We start from the raw sequence: 20268 nt of genomic DNA on the forward strand, positions 1-20268 counted from the left end.
CTGAAAGACTGGAAAATCTTCAATGTATTTATTTAGTCTTTATTGAGCCTGTCTTTGGCTTGGCTAAGGCTGTTAAATCTAACAAAGGGTGTGGATAGAGGTGTGTTTGAATGGGACATTTGGCACAGAATGTTTTAACGGCCCTATTTGGATAAGAGGGTTTCCAATACGCAATGGTAAAAAACGTCGCTTACAAATCAAACTGTATTTGTCACATGCGCCAAATACAACAGGTGTAGACCATACAGTGACCTTACAGTAGACCTTACAGTGAAATGCTTCCTTATAAGCCCTTAACCAACAGTGCAGTTCAAGAAGAGTTAAGAAAATATGTACCAAATAAACAAAAGTTAAAAAATTATAAAAAGTAACACAATAACATAACAATAATGAGGCTATATACAGTTACAGTTAGGAAAAATAATTGTTAAAGTATTTACTAAAATAAACTGAAGTAAAAAAAATTAAAATAATAATTAAAGGGCAACAATAAAATAACAGTAGCGAGGCTAGATACAGGGTGTACCGGTACAGAGTCAATGTGTGGGGGCACAGGTTAGTCAAGGTAATTGAGGTAACACGCGTTTAAGGTAATATGTACATGTAGGTAAAGTGACTATGCGTAGATAATAACAGAGTAGCAGCAGCGTAAAAAGGGGTGGGAGTGGCATGGGGTCAATACAAATAGTCCAGGTAGCCTTTTGATTAGCTGTTCAGCAGTCTTATGGCTTGTGGGTAGAAGCTGTTAAGAAGCCTTTTGGATCTAGACTTGATGCTTCGGTACTGCTTGCCATGCGGTAGCAGAGAGAACAGTCTATGACTAGGGTGTCTGGAGTCTTTGGCAATTTTTAGGGCCTTCCTCTGACACCACCTGGTATAGAGGTCCTGGATGGCAGGAAGCTTAACCCCAGTGATGTACTGGGCTATAGGCCAAGCAGTTACCATACCAGGCAGTGATGCAACCAGTCAGGATGCTCTCGATGGTGCAGCGGATCACATTGTCTTGGTCATTTTATATCTGTGGTAAAAACAATAAACATATTTGATCTACTGGAAATTAATCGTTTTACTTTGCACAAGATCTTGAGACTAATACAACCTCCATATAGTTTGTCTGGGGTTAAGATTACTCCAGTGCTCAGTTTATAACTGCTAGCTTGCTAGCCCCGGTCTGCTAACTGCTAGCTTGTTAGCCCCGGCCTACTAACTGCTAGCTTATTAGCCCCGGCCTGCTAACTGTCTGAATCGCCGTGTCCCCAGCCAGCCCAACCACTCACTGGACCCATATGATCACTTGGCTACGCATGCTTCTCTCTAATATCAATATGCCTCGTCCATTACTGCCCTGGTTAGTGATTACTGTCTTATTTCACTGTAGAGCCTCTAGCCCTGCTCAATATGCCTTAACCAACCATGTTGTTCCACCTCCTACATATGCGATGACATCACCTGGTTTAAACGTCTGTAGAGACTATATCTCTCTCATCATTACTCAATGCCTAGGTTTACCTCCAATGTACTCAAATCCTACCTTACCATGTCTGTACACTATGCCTTGAATCTATGCTATCGTGCCCAGAAACCTGCTCCTTTTACTCTCTGTTCCGATCGTGCTAGACGGCCAGTTTGTATAGCCTTGAGCCGTACCCTTATCCTACTTCTCCTCTGTTCCTCTGGTGATGTAGAGGTTAATCCAGGTCCTGCAGTACCTAGCTCCACTCCCACTCCCCTAGTGCTCTCATTTGTTGAGTTCTGTAACCTTAAAAGCCTTGGTTTCATGCATGTTAACATTAGAAGCTTACTCCCTAAGTTTGTTTTACTCACTGCTTTAGCACACTCTGCCAAACAGGATGTCTTAGCCGTGTCTGAATCCTGGCTTAGGAAAACCCCCAAAAACCCTGAAATCTCCATCCCTAACTATAACATTTATAAGATAGAACTGCCAAAGGGGGCGGTGTTGCAATCTACTGCAGAGATAGCCTGCAGAGTTCTATCTTACTATCCAGGTCTGTACCCAAACAATTCGAGCTTCTACTTCTAAAAATTCACCTTTCCAGAAACAAGTCTCTCACTGTTGCCGCTTGCTATAGACCACCCTCTGCCTCCAGCTGTGCCCTCGACACCATATGTGAATTGATTGCCCCCCATCTATCTTCTGAGCTCATGCTACTAGGTGACCTAAACTGGGACATGCTTAACACCCCGGCCATCCTACAATCTAAGTTTGATGCCCTCAATCTCACACAAATGATCAATGAACCTACCAGGTACAACCCCAAATCCGTAAACACGGGTACCCTCATAGATATCATCCTAACTAACTCGCCCCCCAAACACACCTCTGCTGTTTTCAATCAAGATCTCAGCGATCACTGCCTCATTGCCTGCATCCGTAATGGGTCTGCAATCAAACGACCACCCCTCATCACTGTCAAACGTTCACCTAAAACACTTCTGCGAGCAGGCCTATCTAATCGACCTGGCTGGGGTATCCTGGAATGACATTGACCTCATCCCGTCAGTTGAGGATGCCTGGTTATTCTTTAAAAGTGCCTTCCTCACCATCTTAATTAAGCATGCCCCATTCAAAAACTTAGAACTAGGAATAGATATAGCCCTTGGTTCACTCCAGATCTGTCTGCCCTCGTCCAGCACGAAAACATCCTGTGGCGTTCTGCATTAGCATCGAATAGCCCCCGTGATATTCAACTTTTCAAGGAAGTTAGGAACAAATATACACAGGCAGTTAGGAAAGCTAAGGCTAGCTTTTTCAAACAGAAATTTGCATCCTGTAGTACAAACTCAAAACAGTTCTGGGACACTGTAAAGCCCATGGAGAATAAGAGCACCTCCTCCCAGCTGCCCACTGCTCTGAGGCTAGGAAACACTGTTACCACCGATAAATCCACTATAATTGAGAATTTCAATAAGCATTTCTTTACGGCTGGCCATGCTTTCCACCTGGCTACCCCTACCCCGGTAAACTGCCCGGCACCCTCCACAGCAACCCGCCCAAGCCCTCACCATTTCTCCTTCATCCAAATCCAGATAGCTGATGTTCTGAAAGAGCTGCAAAATCTGGACCCCTACAAATCAGCAGGGCTAGACAATCTGGACCCTCTCTTTCTAAAATGATCTGCCGAAATGATTGCAACCCCTATTACTAGCCTGTTCAACCTCTCTTTCGTATCGTCTGAGATTCCCAAAGATTGGAAAGCTGCCGCGGTCATCCCCCTCTTCAAAGAGGGTGACACTCTAGACCCAAACTGCTACAGACCTATATCTATCCTACCCTGTCTTTCTAAGGTCTTCGAAAGCCAAGTTAACAAACAGATTACCGACCATTTCGAATCCCACCGTACCTTCTCCGCTATGCAATCTGGATTCAGAGCTGGTCATGGGTGCACCTCAGCCACGCTCAAGGTCCTAAATGATATCATAACTGCCATTGATTAGAGACATTACTGTGCAGCCATATTCATCGTCCTGGCCAAGGCTTTCGACTCTGTCAATCACCAGATTCTTATTGTCAGACTCGACAGCCTTGGTTTCTCAAATGATTGCCTCGTCTGGTTTACCAACTACTTCTCTGATAGAGTTCAGTGTGTCAAATCGGAGGGCCTGTTGTCCGGACCTCTGGCAGTCTCTATGGGGGTGCCACAGGGTTCAATTCTCGGGCCGACTCTCTTCTCTGTATACATCAATGATGTCGCTCTTGCTGCTGGTGATTCTCTGATCCACCTCTACGCAGACGACACCATTCTGTATACTTCTGGCCCCTCTTTGGACACTGTGTTAACTAACATCCAGAAGAGCTTTAATGCCATACAACTCTCCTTCCGTGGCCTCCAACTGCTCTTAAATGCAAGTAAAACTAAATGCATGCTATTCAATCGATCATTGCCCGCACCTCCCCGCCCGTCCAGCATCACTACTCTGGACGGCTCTGAATACGTGGACAACTACAAATACCTAGGTGTCTGGTTAGACTGTAAACTCTACTTCCAGACTCACATTAAGCATCTCCAATCCAAAATTAAATGTAGAATCGGCTTCCTATATCGCAACAAAGCATCCTTCACTCATGCTGCCAAACATACAGTCGTAAAACTGACCATCCTACCGATCCTCGACTTCGGCGATGTCATCTATAGACTGCATCCAATTTGTTGGAGGCTATTTTATCACAGTGCCATTCGTTTTGTCACCAAAGCCCCATACACTACCCACCACGAGACCTGTACGCTCTCGTTGGTTGGCCCTCGCTTCATACTCGTCGCCAAACCCACTGGCTACAGGTTATCAACAAGTCTCTGCTAGGTAAAGCCCCGCCTTATCTCAGCTCACTGGTCACCATAGCAGCACCCACTCGTAGCACGCGCTCCAGCAGGTATATCTCACTGGTCACCCCCAAAGCCAATTCCTCCTTTGGTCGCCTTTCCTTCCAGTTCTCTGCTGCCAATGACTGGAACGAACTGCAAAAATCACTGAAGCTGGAGACTCATATCTCCCTCACTAGCTTTAAGCACCAGCTGTCAGGGCAGCTCACAGATCACTGCACCTGTACATAGCCCATCTGTAAACAGCCCATCTATCTACCTCATCCCCATACTGTATTATTTATTTATTTATCTTGCTCCATTGCACCCCGGTATCTCTACTTGCACATTCATCTTCTGCACATCTACCATTCCAGTGTTTAATTGCTATATTGTAATTACTTCGCCACCATGTCCTATTTATTGCCTTAACTCCCTTATCTTACCTCATTTGCACTCACTGTATATAGACTTTTTTTCTTTTTTCTTCTGTATTATTGACTATATGTTTTGTTTATTCCATGTGTAACTCTGTGTTGTTGTATATGTCGAATTGCTATGCTTTATCTTGGCCAGGTCGCAGTTGCAAATGAGAACTTGTTCTCAACTAGTCTACCTGGTTAAATAAATGTGAAATAAAAAAATAAAATAAAATGATAACATGATAACCAATAACCATAATAAAAAAACATTGATTTACTCAATGTTAAACAATGATTCTGCAAACCGTAGGAATAATTCATTCGCTTTTCCTCTCTAGCAAGCTGTAGTCAGAGATGACCCAAAATAATATTTAGTGCTCAAAGATTTGACTCTGGATAATGCACCAGCTAGTCTCCACGCGGAAGGTGGCGCTTTTCTAGCTTTCTGTCTAATCTTTCTGAACGCTGATCGGATGTGTGCGCACGGACACAGTTATTAAAGATGGCGGCGCGTTGACAACATTCCAGGTATTCTTACAGATATTACTACTTCGTGAACAAGCTGGGGACAAAAACGTTTATTAGACGTTTTGAATCTTCATAGCTAGCAGTAGTTGTGACCAGGTTTCACAAAAACAAGTGTTTAAAATGTCGGTAACGCGTGTTTTGCATCAACGGATAAGCTCTGTCATGGGCATACTAGCCTCAGCTGCTGTGACCGAGATTTGCAAGTTAGTGGACGATTGCTGTGGAGCGTTACGTGTAGAAGTATCTCAAAGCAAGGAGCAAATCCTATTGCTAGAGAAGCAACTCAGCCTGGCGGAGTCGAGGTACAGGTCGGTGAGTGGCAAAGGGCTGACGCCTGTCACCGGCGACTTACCAATAATCAACAGTTCTTCGGGCGATTCACCCGCGGCGAATGCCGAAGATGCGGGCAACGCTGACGAAGACGAAGGTAGGCTACCGATTTTTCTAAATGCCTGTTGTCAGCCTTTGAGCTAATGATTTGCCAAGAATTGGTCAAGTTGACCTCTCACTTTCTCTTTTCCAGTTAACAATCTTGAGGTGGACAGTGTCAATGGCAATCAGCACGCTCTGTGGAAAGAGGTATCCACAGTACCAACTGATGAGGCTGGGCCTCCCACACTGACTCCTGGCCCCATAGTCAGTTCCAATGAGAACACTGGGCCCCCTGCAATGACCCCTGATCCCATAGTCAGTTCCAGTGACATACCAAGAAAGGTAAGAAACTGTACACATAGTAAATACAAGATAGAAATATACTATATATACAAAAGTATGTGGACACCCCTTCAAATTAGTGGATTCGGCTATTTCAGCCACACCGTTGTTGACAGGTGTATAAAATCGAGCACACAACCATGCAATCTCCATAGACACATATTGGCAGTATAATGGCCTTACTGAAGAGCTCATTGACTTTCAACATGGCACCGTCATAGGATGCCACCTTTCCAAGAAGTCAGTTTGTCAAATTTTTTCCCTGCTAGAGCTGCCCCGATCAACTGTCTGTGTTGTTATTGTGAAGTGTAAAAGTCTAGGAGCAACAATGGCTCAGCCGCGAAGTCGTAGTCCACACAAGCTCACAGAAGGGGACCGCCGAGTGCTGAAGCGCATAGAGCGTAAAAATCGTCTGTCCTCGGTTGCAACACTCACTACCGAGTACTCTGGAAGCAACGTCAGCACAATAACTGTTCATCAGAAGCTTCATAAAATGGGTTTCCATGGCAGAGCAGCTGCACACAAGCCTAAGATCGCCATGCACAGTGCCAAGCGCCGGCTGGAGTGGTGTAAAGCTCGCCGCCATTGGACTCTGGAGCAGTGGAAACTCGTTCTCTGGAGTGATGAATCACACTTATCCATCTGGCAGTCCAAAGGAAGAATCTGCCTGCCCCAATGTGTAGTATGAACTGTAATGTTTGGTGGAAGAGGAATAATGGTCTGGGGCTGTTTTTCTAGTGGAAAGCCTGTTATAACAGCAAAGGGGGGACCAACTCCAAATGCCCATGATTTTGGAATTAGATGTTAGACGAGCAGGTGTCCACATACTTTTGATAATGTTGTGTAGAGTAGACAGGACATGGCTTTCTGATATATTAATGTAGGAAACAAAGAATTGTAATTTCGCTACAAAACATTTTGTATCTGCATGTTGCTGAACTATTGGTCCCCAATTTGGGACCGTTTAGAATTTGTGTCTCTGGATTTTCTGACCATTTTCTCTTTATTTTTGACTATTCATTATTGTCTATGTTTTTCCTCAGCAACATATTACCAGTTTCCGAGTTGGCGAATCTCCCAAGATACAACCATGCACCACGTGCTGCTCCCTCTACCACTGCCCCTTCTGCCGACCGTCTGCATTCAAACCCAACGAGTTACACCGGATCATCCCACACATCCAGAGCCACCTGAAAAGTGCCGTTCAGAATGACGGTGAGGGGAACTTTGGAAACCGCAATGTCAGAAAATAACGATTTCCTTGTACTCAGTAATGCTTTGTAGTTGTTCAATTGAGTTGTACGAATGCCAACCACCCAACACGTGCTAATGTCCTTATACACTTTTTAAAGTCACTATCTAACATTCTTTTTTTTTATACTGACTGTTTTCTTGTCACCTTTTTCTGTCAGAGTACATCGTCTACAACTGCAAACTGACATGCAGAGACTACCCTCACTACCACTGCAGCTATTGTGACCATGTACTCTGCAGAAAAGCATTGTTTATAGAACATTTCAGAGCTTGCAGAAAGCGGAACGGGACTCAAAGACCTGCCCGTGTCCAAGCTCAATCTCCATCTGTTGCTCCGGCCCTCCAGCAACGTCCCTCTCCAGCCCGGAGACCGCTCGCCCCTGCAACATCCACACCTGTCCTGCCTCTCACATCTATACCTGCCGTCCCTTCCAGTTCCAGACCTGCCACCCCTCCGAGATTACCAGTCGCTCTTCAAACTCTAAACACAGACACACCTCCAATAGAAAAACCAGATGCTTCTGCCAGTCACAATCCGGTCACACGCCAGGATTCGGAACCCTGCTTGCCCGAAGTGTACAGCTCCCCTCCGACGCCGCAGATTGAGACCGAGAGACCGCAAAGACCTTCCCAAAGGGACGCAGTTCCTGTGCAGACTCAGTGTGACCACTGCGGCATCATCCTGAACAAGAAGAACTTCAAGGTTCACATGAAGAGGAAACACCACGAAGAGTACATCGCTGCAGAGAACGAGGAGGCCCTGAGGAGATACCTGGCCGAATCCAAGATGGACGTGCCACCCTGGTGCCGTGCCACCAAGGTCCAGTGCGATCTCTGCGGAATCAGGCTGAACAAGAAGAATTTCAAGAACCACATGAAGAGGAAACACAAGGTGAACGTGACGGCGTCAGCCTTCCAGGAAGCTTTCGACAGGTGCCTGGGCGAACAAGGCCTGTTGGTGGTCGAGAGCTCGTTGCCCGGCTACACTTATACTAGGACGCAGGAAAGAGGAAGGCGGAGGGAAGAGCGTGACGATGACCTCTTTCCGGACATCGACATGGAAGAAGAACAAAGCGACAGGTTCCTGGACACCGGCGCACTACTGGCCCAGGAAACGGACCTGGCGACCCAGCAATTGCAAGGCGAGAGAGTGCTATCTGGAATGGTACGCTGCCAATGGTTGGGTTTAAAGCGGGTTTAAAATGGTTGGGCTTATAGAGAATAGTGGAGAGTGGTAGGCCAAATGGAAAGACAATGTCTGATTATCTCACTGATTCAATACAACTCAGAGATCAGTACTCTAGAACCTAGCTATTCACTCACCTCTTCTTTATTCCCAGAATCCCCAGAGGTACCATGGTCTGGGTAAACCTCATCTCTTGGAGGTAAGTAACAGTACCTGTAGATTTATCCCACCTAGAACTGGCAGAAGATAACTTTCCTTCTTTCCTAATATCAGATTTAAATCAAATCAAAGTTGTATTTGTCACGTGCGCCGAATACAACAGGTGTAGACCTTAGAGTGAAATGCTTACTTACAGGCTCTAACCAATAGTGCGAAAAAGGTATTAGGTGAACAATAGGTAGGTAAAGAAATAAAACAACAGTAAAAAGACAGGCTATATACAGTAGCGAGGATATAAAAGTAGCGAGGCTACATACAGACACTGGTTAGTCAGACTGATTGAGGTAGTATGTACATGTAGGTATGGTTAAAGTGACTATGCATATATGATGAACAGAGAGTAGCAGTAGCGTAAAAGAGGAGTTGGTGGGTGGGACACAATGCAGATAGTCCGGTTAGCCAAACCGCTGACTCTTTGTTTTTGATTCTCCATACATGATGCAACTGAAAATAACGTTTTAGATTACCATTCATATAATAAATATACTTATCTTAGGATGATTCCTCACGAAACTAGAACCAAAAAATACCATGATTTGGGGTATTTTCACAATGTAATCTATAGAAGGGTTCTTAATTATGATTTAAGATACAAATGTCAACAATCCTTCCTCCAAAGGACACTAATATAGATTTAATTGAGTGAAAATCCCCCAAATTATAATTTTTGGCTCTAGTTTTGTGAGGAATCACCCATAAATGCCTTCTAAAGTTTGACATGTAGCCTACCTAGTGACTTTTCTGGCCTCTTTTATATACAACCCCACTGCTTTAGGAACCGAATGTTCAACAACGAACACTTCACCAAAATAGGCAGCTAAAACACTGGAACCATTGAATTGATGCACTTTCTTGCAGCTTCCTCTTGAGTCGCTGGTGTGGATCTTCCGGGACGTGCTACGTGTGGATGGGAAGAGAGGCTACTGGAACCTGTCTCTGGTCTGCAGAACCTTCAATGCCATCCTGACAAATGAAATCATCAGGAAGTACTCCACAGGGAAGGTTAGTATCGACAACCACATACGTCTAAAAAAAAGCATATGGTAAACAGGCAACAAAAAAATCATTCATTCAATGTCATGCAGTGTTCTGAGGACAATTTCATGTACCATATGTTTCCCCCAAAATCTTTCCAGATAAAGGAACGTGTCTGACAATCTGTTCTGTGTTTCTTTTCCAGAGATCTGATCCTGAACCCCAGTAGTTACTGAAAGGAGAAGCCAGTACATTGTGGTTACAGGTTACTGTGAATTACATAATATGCTTATATGCTCACTGCATACACACCTGTTACCAATGTTATTACTACCAATGTTTACTTTTTTATTTACAACGTTCTCATTTATTGTAAAAACAAAAAGCAAAATGTTATTTAGTTGTTTTGCTATCGCTGATGACTATCTGAAATCCCATTGGCTATTTATCCATTCTATATTCAGATTTTGTATATCTTTCTACTCTTATATTGTTCAGAGTCAGAGTGCGTTCTCAGTGCAGTGCTTCAGTTTGGAGACTACTAACCCTTAGCCTACTCATCAAATTACTTACTTTTTTGAAGGAATCTATTTATTCCTTTATAATTCAGTTGTATGCTGATTTTGTATTTTTGTACTTGAACTAAATAGTAAAATCATTTTTGGATGACAGTGTGTGTTTGATTTAATTCACAACAGGCAGATTTTTAAAACATTTGATTCATTTTTAGTAGGAGCAACATACAATATGATTCAGCAGCAGGTGGCAATGTTGGAACGTAAGTCGTGTGTGTGTGTAAGCAACCTTTATTTTGAAAAGCCAACCTTTTATTTCGAAAGATTATCCAGGAAGTAGCCGAAAAATGTTTGTTTATGGAAAAATAGTGTACGTCTATGGTCTTAAAACTGTGTAGTCTCAAGACGTTCACTGAACACTTCATTTCAAATTACTATAACATAAGTGTTTAACATTGACATTGTGCAAAGGACATGTACGATACAGTCGCCTTTAACGCTCAGCTAGCCTCCATCGTCGAGGTTTTGGCGAATGCAGCCGTTGCCGAAATCTGCAAACTTGTAGATGACGGACATGCTGCCTTACGTTTGGAAATTTCACATAGCCAGAGAGAAATCGATAATCTGCGGAGGAAATTGCTGCTGACAAAATTACAGCATTCTCGACGAAGCGCTGAGAAATTCGGAACCCTTCGACACACTATGAGCAGGCGGGACACAGATCTTGTTGCCCGGGCAAGAGGGAGCTTCCAAGGAAAGTCAACAGGCAGACTTGGATATTGTAGTTTAAAAAAACATTTTTTACCATATTTGAAAACGTATAAAAGAATGGGTAATGTATAATATATAACGTTTGAGGGTTTCTCTTTTCTGGTGCAGTGGAGAATCGCTGTGCCGACCGTAAAATGGGAAATTTTACGCAGGATGCCACCAACTGGAGAGACGCAGGACGCAAAGCGACAGACAAGGATGGGGGCATGCCGGTCAGTTGTCATAGACACGGCCAAATTGATTAGTTTTTTCATAATTGGTGGTGGGGATATTTTTCTAATAAATTGTTTCTGATGAATACAAAACAGATGGCAGATATGCAAGAGGTGCCTCTTATCAAAATGGAGAACCATGGCACCAGCAGACCGGAAGGTATTTTTGTTCAATTTATCAACTCCATACAATTTACACTTTATGTTCAGTAAAGCCTTCAATGTTTATTGCTGTATTTTGATTAACTTCTTAGTTATTATTCATAACCAATAAATAAGGCAAAGAAGAATGTCTCCACTAAAGGAAGCTGATGCTGTGCTTTATGTTGACCCATTTTAGAGATTGTCCAACTGGTCAGTGAGAGCAGTGAGAAGGTTGTGCCAGAACCAGGTTCTTCATCATCTACTGAAACCACAGACCTTCTGGACCAGCAGGGCAACAGACACAGAGCTCCAGACACCTCACTCAATATAGAACCTGAAAACCAGACGTTCCAGCATCCAGCATCACAATACAACAGAGCGAGACAGGACCATCAGGTTGCTGAGGGTGTGACCTGGGAAACTGACCATAAACCCATAGCATACAGCCTGTCCTATTGGACAGAGAACCAAGAGACTGACAGCCCAACTGTGAATGCTCCTCACAATGCCGGACCAGACTCCAAGAGGTTGTCTGAACATCCAGAGAGGAGAGGGGTGTCTGGTAACTCTGGGGTCTGCATGTCTGCTTTGGGCTCTCTGGACTGGGTGTCTGATGTGGTGCTGGTGGACTCAGTTCCCATTAAAGTGGAGGCAGATATGAGTTCAGAATGGAGCATAACTGACCAAGAGGCGACATCTGGAGAGGTCTGTTCAGACAGCAGGCAGCTTGTGGACAACAGAGGAAGAGGGGGAATGGAGTCTGGACAGACAAAGTGTCCCACTGACACTGAAAACACAGAGCAAGGGACAACTGTAGGATTAAGGTCCAAGTTGCCAGAATTCAACGGACTGTCCACCCAAAACAGCTTTTCATCCCCAAGGGTTACTCTCCACCAGGTTCCCCAAAGAGGGAAGCCAGCCCCTTTCCCGAATTTCAACAGAGGCTCCACTTCTTCATCGAAAGGCATAGAAAAGCAGCCGCAACAGCTGACATCTCACTCGCCCAAGAGTCAGCTCCGGTGCAGCCTCTGTGCAAAGCTCTTCCCCAAGCCGGCGTACCTGCAGAGGCACATGCGGGTCCATACGGGGGAGAAACCGTACGGCTGCAGCCACTGCACCAAGCGCTTCTCCCACAGCCACCAGCTGAAGATGCATGAGAGGGTGCACACCGGAGAGAAACCGTTTCAATGTGTCTACTGCGGGAAGTGCTTCACCCAGTCTGGCCACATGAAGAAGCACCACCTCGTCCACACTGGCGGCAGGCCACATGACGTTGGGCTGCCCTGAGTGTTCCAGGGTGAAGTTTCCCCTAGGTACAGATCTTGGATCAGTTTCCTCTCCCCAATCCTAACCTTAAACATTTGTCCTAAAAAAATGCAGAACTGCCCCAAGATCAGCATCTAGGGGCAACTTCACAATAATGATAGGCAGTGCCAGGAGTTTTCCCTCACCACATGACCAGACCAGGGAAAATTCCTGGCCCTAGTTGTAAGGGGAATGGCTCCACAATACTAGGGTTTTCATATGAAGACTGAGTCCATGTGTTTTTGTATTGTTTTTTTGGAAGTATTTAAGTTCTTGTTTTTCAATCAACAAACAAAACAATCCACATTCACAGATGTGGCAGACATAAAACATAAACAAACAACAAATTTGCGGCAGCATTATCCGTGAACATATTAGCTATTTCCAGCTTTAGCTGAGACGATGAGCAAATAACTTGTTTTACAGCACTGTACACAACATGTGTATATACACACATTTCCTTAATCTCCCCATTCTGTCCAGTTTGAAATATAGTTGAGTAGTGGAGACCAGAGTCAATTGAACCTGCGCCGTCTCTTGCTAAGGTCACAAGGGAGCTTTTCAAGAGGAAGAAAGTCAACAATCTGGTCAATGCACATTTTAATATTCTAAATATATCATCATAAATAATGTATTGTTGCTAATGAATTCACTGGGTGTCAAGGTTGTCGTAGGGTAGAGTGGACCAAAACGCAGCAGGAATATGTGCACTCATCATCTTTTTATTAACCTGTTATGGCTAGGGGGCAGTATTTTCACGGCCGCATAAAAAACGTACCCGATTTAATCTGATTATTACTCCTGCCCAGAAACTAGAATATGCATAGAAAATATGGATAGAAAACACCCTAAAGTTTCTAAAACGGTTTGAATGGTGTCTGTGAGTATAACAGAACTCATATGGCAGGCAAAAACCTGAGAAGATGCCAAACAGGAAGTACCCTCTCTGACCATTCCTTGGGCTTCTTGGCTCTGTTTAAAGAAAATGTAGGATCTTTGCTGTAACGTGACACTTCCTACGGCTCCCATAGGCTCTCAGAACCCGGGAAAAAGCTGAATGATGTAATTCCAGCCGCTGGCTGAAAAACTTTAGCGCGTTTGGATGGTGGTCGATCAGAGGGCCATCAGACTGAGGCTCGTGCACGAGGGGATCCCATGCTTTTACTTTCTCTCTCTTTGAACGTAAACACGCTTTCCCGGTCGGAATATTATCGCTTTTTTACGAGAAAAATGGCATAAAAATTGATTTTAAACAGCGGTTGACATGCTTCGAAGTACGGTAATGGAATATTTCGATTTTTTTTGTCACGAAACGCGTCGGGCGCGTAACCCTTATTTACCCTTTCGGATAGTGTCTTGAACGCACGAACAAAACGCCGCTATTGGGATATAACTATGGATTATTTGGGACCAAACCAACATTTGTTATTGAAGTAGAAGTCCTGGGAGTGCATTCTGACGAAGAACAGCAAAGGTAATAACATTTTTCGTATAGTAAATCTGACTTTGGTGAGTGCTAAACTTGGTGGGTGTCTAAATAGCTAGCCCTGTGATGCCGGGCTATCTACTTAGAATATTGCAAAATGTGCTTTCACCGAAAAGCTATTTTAAAATCGGACATAGCGAGTGCATAGAGGAGTTCTGTATCTAATTCTTAACAATTATTTTATGTTTTTTGTGAACGTTTATCGTGAGTAATTTAGTAAATTCACCGGAAGTTTGCGGGGGGTATGCTAGTTCTGAACGTCACATTCTAATGTAAAAAGCTGGTTTTTGATATAAATATGAACTTGATTGAACAAAACATGCATGTATTGTATAACATAATGTCCTAGGGGTGTCATCTGATGAAGATCATCAAAGGTTAGTGCTGCATTTAGCTGTGGTTTGGATTTATGTGACATATGCTAGCTTGAAAAATGGGTGTCTGATTATTTCTGTCTGGGTACTCTGCTGACATAATCTAATGTTTTGCTTTCGTTGTAAAGCCTTTTTGAAACCCCCCCCCAAAGGTGCAGACCCCGGATGCACCTCACACAAATAACCCCCCCCAAAAAACAAAAAGAAATCACAAATCTAAAGGGAGGGAAGGGAGGGTGGCTGCTGTCACCGACGGCTCCTGTGCTACACCCCCCCCTCCTCAAACCTCCTACAGTGGAGGTGGCTTAGGCTCAGGCCTTAATCCCCTCCCGGACCAAACCACCCCACTGCATACCTCTGCCTGAGGCCAGTCACTGAAGACCCTGGACTGGGCTCTGGGAGCTCTGGACTGTAGGGCGACTCTAGGAGCTCTGGACTGTAGGGCGACTCACTCGGTTCCGGACTGTAGGCAGACTCACTCGGTTCTGGACTGTACACTGTCGCCGGACACTCTGGACGGGGCACTGTCGCCGGACACTCTGGACGGGGCACTGTCGCCGGACACTCTGGACGGGGCACTGTCGCCGGACACTCTGGACGGGGCACTGTCGCCGGACACTCTGGACGGGGCACTGTCGCCGGACACTCTGGACGGGGCACTGTCGCCGGATACTCTGGATGGGGCTGACGCACTGGAAGCATGATTCGTGGTGCTGGTACTGGATGTGCCAGTTTGGGGACACGCACCTCAGGGCTAGTGCGGGGAGCAGGAACAGGCTGAGTTGGACTGGGTTGACGCACTGGAAGCCTGATGCATGGTGCTGGTACTGGATGTGCCAGTTTGGGGACACGCACCTCAGGGCTAGTGCGGGGAGCGGGAACAGGCTGAATTGGACTGGGATGACGCACTGGAAGCCTGGTGCTGGTTTAGGAGACGCCAGACTACACACCTCAGGGTCAGCACGAGAAGCAGGAACTGGATATACCGGGCCATGGGTAAGCACTGGAGGTCTGGAGTGCACCTCTTGCACAACCCGTCCTGGCTGGATGGAAATAGCAGCCCTGCACAAGTGGAGTGCTGGTACAGGGCGAACTGGGCTGTGCAGAGGCCTGATGGTTGCCGTGCGTAGAGCAGGCATAGGGTAGCCTGGGCCTAGGAGGCGCACTGGTGGCCAGATGCGTTGTGCAGGTATCCTCCTTCCAGGCTGGATGCCCACTCTAGCACGGCACTTGCGAGGGGCTGGGATCGCTCGCACTGGACTGTGCGTGCGCATAGGCGAGATCGTGTGCACTTCCGCATACTTCGGCGCTCTCCTCTCCAGTTGCTTCCCATAATAAGCACGGGGAGTTGGCTTAGGGCTCACCCTTGGCCCAGCCAAACTACCCGTGTGCCCCCCCAAAATGTTTTATTGGGGGTGCCTCTCGTACTTCCCCATCGGCGCTTACAAAGCCTCATACCGGCGCCGCTCTGCCTTGGCTGCCTCTATCTCCTCCGGTGGATGACGATTTTCCCCAGCCTGGTGCCAAGGTCCAGCCCCGTCCAGAATTTCCTCCCATGTCCAGGTTTCCAGATAGTCCATATAATTCCTCACCTGCTGCTCCTTCCCCCGCTGCTTGGTCCGTGGTTGGTGGGAGATTATGTCATGGTTGTCGTAGGGTAGAGTGGACCAAAACGCAGCAGGAATATGTGCACTCATCTTTTTATTAAATGTAGGACAGGAATTAGAAGCCCACCTTGGAAGAATATTTTTTTTTTTAGCAAAGTATGTGGTAGTCATAAACACATTTTCTCTGTTTAGATCGAGAACAAAGTCCTGCTAAGCATTAAGAAGAGCCATGGTGTCATGTCAAACTATATCTAATATTTTCTATGCAGCAGTATGTATAGATTGCCAAAATCTGTCAGTCTCCCTGCAATGCCAAAATATATGCATGTAAGTTCCACTTTCAGACACAGGAGGTTGGTGGCACCTTAATTGGGGACGACGGGCTCGTGGTCATGGCTGGAGCGGAATTGGTGGAATGGTATCGAAACACATGTTTTCTATGTGCTTGGTGCCATTTACTCCATTCCAGTTATTATAAATTGTCCTCCCCTCAGCAGCCTCCACTGCTTTCAGATGTACATCTTTTACAATCAGGAGAAATGTCTGTATTCATTCTATGGAGTCTCACTGGGGTGTAATACAATTTGTACAAACATTTTTTTAATAGATTATTTCATTTTTATATTAGTAGAGGAGCAGTATACCCTGTCGCAAACATCCGTCCATAACTCCTCACTGATAGAGGTCCTTTTCCCAGATGGGAGTCTATAGATATAGGAGATTGTGCCTTTGATGGATTGTGATGTAGCAAGAAGGGTCTCAACTTCATTGGGCTGAGCTCTAAACCTCCTCTTGGAAGTGAAATGAGGAAGTTACGTGTCTAATTTGAAGATAATTAAATTGGATCTTGGCACATAGAATTCACTGCAGAGCTCTTGAGAGTATTTCAGTGAAGTTGTGTTCTGATGAAACCGGTCTGAAAAGGTCCTGATCACTAGAGTATGCCAAAGATGGAAGTTGGCATCACTCAGGGCTTTTGGCAAGTCTGGGTTGCATACTATAGGCGTGTGAGAGCATATTTGGGAGGAAATGCCAAGGTATTTCTTGAAGTCTTGCTAGTAGGGTGTTGTGAATCACAAGTTTAGGTAATTTTTAAAACAAATTTATGAACCTTTATTTAACTAGACAAGTCAGTTAAGAACAAATTCTTATTTACAATGACGGCCTAGGAACAGTGGGTTAACTACCTTGTTCAGGGGCAGAACGACAGATTTTTATCTTGTCAGCTCGAGGATTCAATCTAGCAACCTTTTGGTTACTGGCCCAACGCTCCAACCACTAGGCTACCTACCCATTTCACTAAAGTTATTAGTGAATATAATTTAGCTTCGGGGCAATGAACCACAGGATTGGGCCTCTGTCTGAATCCACATAGTCTTGTCTGTTTGTGATCCATGTTAACATGTTGCGAATTTGGGCAGACAAGTAGGACAATTGAAGGGAGGGAAGGGCAAGACCACCCTTATATTCAGGTTTCAATAGAGTGGAGAACTTGATCCTAGGTTTTTTATTGCCCCATATAAATTTGGTGATGCTTTGGTTGGTTGTTTTGAAAAAGGAAACTGGGAGATAGCATGGGAGCGTCTGAAATAAATAGTTCAGTCGAGGGAGGATGTTCATATGGATCACATTGATTCTGACGACTAAACTAGTCCAGGTTCGGAGATCATTCTTGATTTGATCCAGGGGTGGGAGATAGTTTTCTTTTGAAAAGGCAATTCAGATCTAGTGTAACAAAGATTAAGGTATTGAAACCCCTGTGTCTTCCATTGGAATGGGCAGAGTGACTTCATTATTCTTTTTGTTTGTTTGTATAGATTTCTTTTACCTTTATTTAACTAGGCAAGCCAGTTAAGAACAAATTCTTATTTACAATGACGGCCAAACCCGGACGACGCTGGGCCAATTGTGCGCTGCACTATGGGACTCCCAATCACGGCCGGATGTGATACAGCCTAGATTCAAACCAGGTACTATAGTGACTCCTCTTGCACTGAGATGCAGTGCCTTAGACCGCTGCGCCACTCAGGAATATTGAGAGGGAAAACAATGGATTTGTTCAAATGTATCTTATATCCTGAAAACTTGCCTTACTGAGCAATTGTGTCTAAAATGGGAGGGAGGGATTTCTCAGGGTTGGATATGTAGAGCAAAACATCATCCGAGTAGAGAGACATGTTGTGCTGAAGGCCGCCTGCAGAAACACCCATAATACGTGGATTACTCCTCATCAACTCCGTCCCCAACAAGTAGAGCAGAGGGGACAGCGAGCGTCCATGTCTGTACCACGTCCCAAAGAGAATCTGTCAGAGTTCAGACCATTAGTAGACATCATGGCATTTCGATGAGAATATAGGGACTTCATCCATTGATTAAAGTTTGAGGCCAGACTGAGACAGGGGTCTTCTGTGCATTTACTTGGTCTATAATATCAAAATAACGGCGAATGTTATCAGAACATTACCTGTCGCTAATAAATCCAGTTTGGTCTGCTTTTATTATTTTGGGAAGAAGAGTGTTTAGTCTTTTGGCAAGCAATTTGGTAATTATTTTGTAGTCGAAGTCCAACAGGATGTGCAGGAGAGACGGTCCTTGTCTTTTTTAAGCAACACTGTAATGTGGGCTGTGTACATAGTCTGGGAGAGCTCAATTTTTGCAAAAATCATCCAGCATTGGCATGAAAATATGGCTAAGCTGGGGCCAAAAAGCTTTGTAGAACCCTGGGAAATCCGTCTGGCCCTGGGAACTTGTTAGGTGGCGTGGAGATGATTGTCTCGCGGACCTCCTCGTGAGTGAGGGGGGAGTTGAGATCTTCTTGGTCGGTCTCTGATAGTTTGGTAGCGAGATTCTCTAGGAATGAATGGAGTTCTGCATCTGTATATTTTGCAGTACAAATCATGAAAAGTTACATCTTATTTGGATCATATGGGACCTCGTCATCTGCTGTTCGGATGGCCATGATTGTACACCTGCTGCTCTTTTTAATTGGTACGCAAACAATGTACTAGGCCTATTGCTATACTCATGGTATTTCTGTTTAGTAATCGTGAGTTTTGAAGTGTCGCAGGGCTCCTTGGTGACGAATCCTGAACTCGTTTGGGTATTTGCATCCCCTGAAGATGCCTCGGTTAGTTAAGGGTGAAGGGTTGTTCAACTCTAGGTGCTTTCGGCGTGTTCCAGTTCAAAGGTCCTGGAGCAAGGTGAGTTTGGCTTTTCCCCACTGTAATGGTGTGGATTTTCGACACCTGTAGCACTCGTTCCTTGTTGGTGAATCTCAGGAAGTGTATGGTGGTTGGGCGCGACGGCTGCTGGTGGAGACCTCCGTGCTCAGTGAGCTCTCCCCAGGTCTATGGGCCTGTCGGGGGATAGGTGGAGCCACTCGGGGAGTCTGTCTTGCAGGTAGCAGATCAGTGGCTGTTTCCCTTTTCTTTTTCGGCCAGGTTTAATAAAACACAGTTATTCCTGTTTAAATGCACTCCTCTGTTTTCTTTTCCAGATGCTACATTTTCTTTTTAGCAGAGGTTATTGTTTCCATAGCATCTGCCAATGAGTTTTCAATGGATAGGATTCTCCACTCAGCCCTCACTGTGGGGTGCCTGGATGAGGCAATCTTGTTTTTGATGGCAGGCAGGGCATTTTCCAGGGTTGTCACTTTGCCCCCTATCGCACTGAGCTGAGAGTTAATGCCATCTAGTTTGATGTTGAGTTCTGTACGTTGGGATCTCAGCTCAAAGAATTTCTTCAATAGAGATGAGGTTGGCAGTTGTTAGGCCTCGGGAAGGGCCTGTGGCTATTGCTCGAGCCCGGGTAAAAATGCCACATGTAATGTCGCCTTTTTGTAGCAGCCATGGTGTATTGACTAAAGCTAAATGGGGTTTAACTTGAAGTGGAGGTCAGATTAAGATTTGTCAATTACTCAAGCTCCATCTCGTTCAAGGTCTATGTGTTTTTAACAGTTTGGATGGTTTCCACATTGAACATTACCCTCTGTGTGTAGTGGTTGTGTATTTAGTTCAGCTGGCTTGATCCAGAGTCGATTGATTTAACCTTTATTTAACTAGGCAAGTCGGTTAAGAACAAATTATTTTTTACAATGATGGCCTACTCCGGCCAAACCCTAACCCGGACGAAGCTGGGCCAATTGTGCACCGCCCTATGGGACTCCCAATCACGGCTGGTTGTGATACAGCCTGGAATCGAACCAGGGTCTGTAATGATGCCTCTAGCACTGAGATGC

At 45.0% G+C, this 20268-nt stretch overlaps 2 protein-coding genes across 3 annotated transcripts; both read left to right on the forward strand.

The window, feature by feature from the left end:
• Positions 1-5065: 5065 nt before the first annotated feature.
• LOC115191662 (uncharacterized) lies at positions 5066-10286 on the forward strand. The gene is made up of 7 exons (XM_029749480.1): positions 5066-5696; positions 5793-5983; positions 7027-7198; positions 7396-8402; positions 8578-8622; positions 9501-9644; positions 9823-10286. Exons 1-7 carry the CDS (start codon positions 5390-5392, stop codon positions 9844-9846), a joined length of 1890 nt encoding a protein of 629 aa, XP_029605340.1. The 5' UTR covers positions 5066-5389; the 3' UTR covers positions 9847-10286.
• Positions 9866-13196, forward strand: LOC115191667 (zinc finger protein 420). 2 transcript variants are annotated; one of them, XM_029749492.1, is made up of 4 exons: positions 9866-9882; positions 11012-11115; positions 11212-11275; positions 11456-13196. In XM_029749492.1, the coding sequence occupies exons 2-4, from the start codon at positions 11038-11040 to the stop codon at positions 12544-12546; spliced, it is 1233 nt and encodes a 410-aa protein (XP_029605352.1). In that variant the 5' UTR covers positions 9866-9882; positions 11012-11037; the 3' UTR covers positions 12547-13196. The 2 variants fall into 2 exon arrangements, with proteins under 2 accessions (XP_029605352.1, XP_029605351.1); XM_029749491.1 differs by lacking the exon at positions 9866-9882 and adding an exon at positions 10360-10886.
• Positions 13197-20268: the final 7072 nt, after the last annotated feature.

The sequence above is a fragment of the Salmo trutta genome, chromosome 4 (genome assembly GCF_901001165.1).
Source record: "Salmo trutta chromosome 4, fSalTru1.1, whole genome shotgun sequence".
NCBI classification, from domain to species: Eukaryota; Metazoa; Chordata; class Actinopteri; order Salmoniformes; family Salmonidae; genus Salmo; species Salmo trutta.

Bases quoted from the DNA above. Each gene is read 5' to 3' on its own strand.
- LOC115191667 (XM_029749491.1), top strand. From the start codon at position 10,607: ATGTACGATACAGTCGCCTTTAACGCTCAGCTAGCCTCCATCGTCGAG. The intron at 10,887-11,011 runs GAAAGTCAACAG...TTTCTGGTGCAG, and splicing joins GGCAAGAGGGAGCTTCCAAG to TGGAGAATCGCTGTGCCGAC. The intron at 11,276-11,455 runs GTATTTTTGTTC...GACCCATTTTAG, and splicing joins TGGCACCAGCAGACCGGAAG to AGATTGTCCAACTGGTCAGT.
- LOC115191662 (XM_029749480.1), top strand. From the start codon at position 5,390: ATGTCGGTAACGCGTGTTTTGCATCAACGGATAAGCTCTGTCATGGGC. The intron at 5,697-5,792 runs GTAGGCTACCGA...TCTCTTTTCCAG, and splicing joins CAACGCTGACGAAGACGAAG to TTAACAATCTTGAGGTGGAC. The intron at 9,645-9,822 runs GTTAGTATCGAC...TTTCTTTTCCAG, and splicing joins GGAAGTACTCCACAGGGAAG to AGATCTGATCCTGAACCCCA.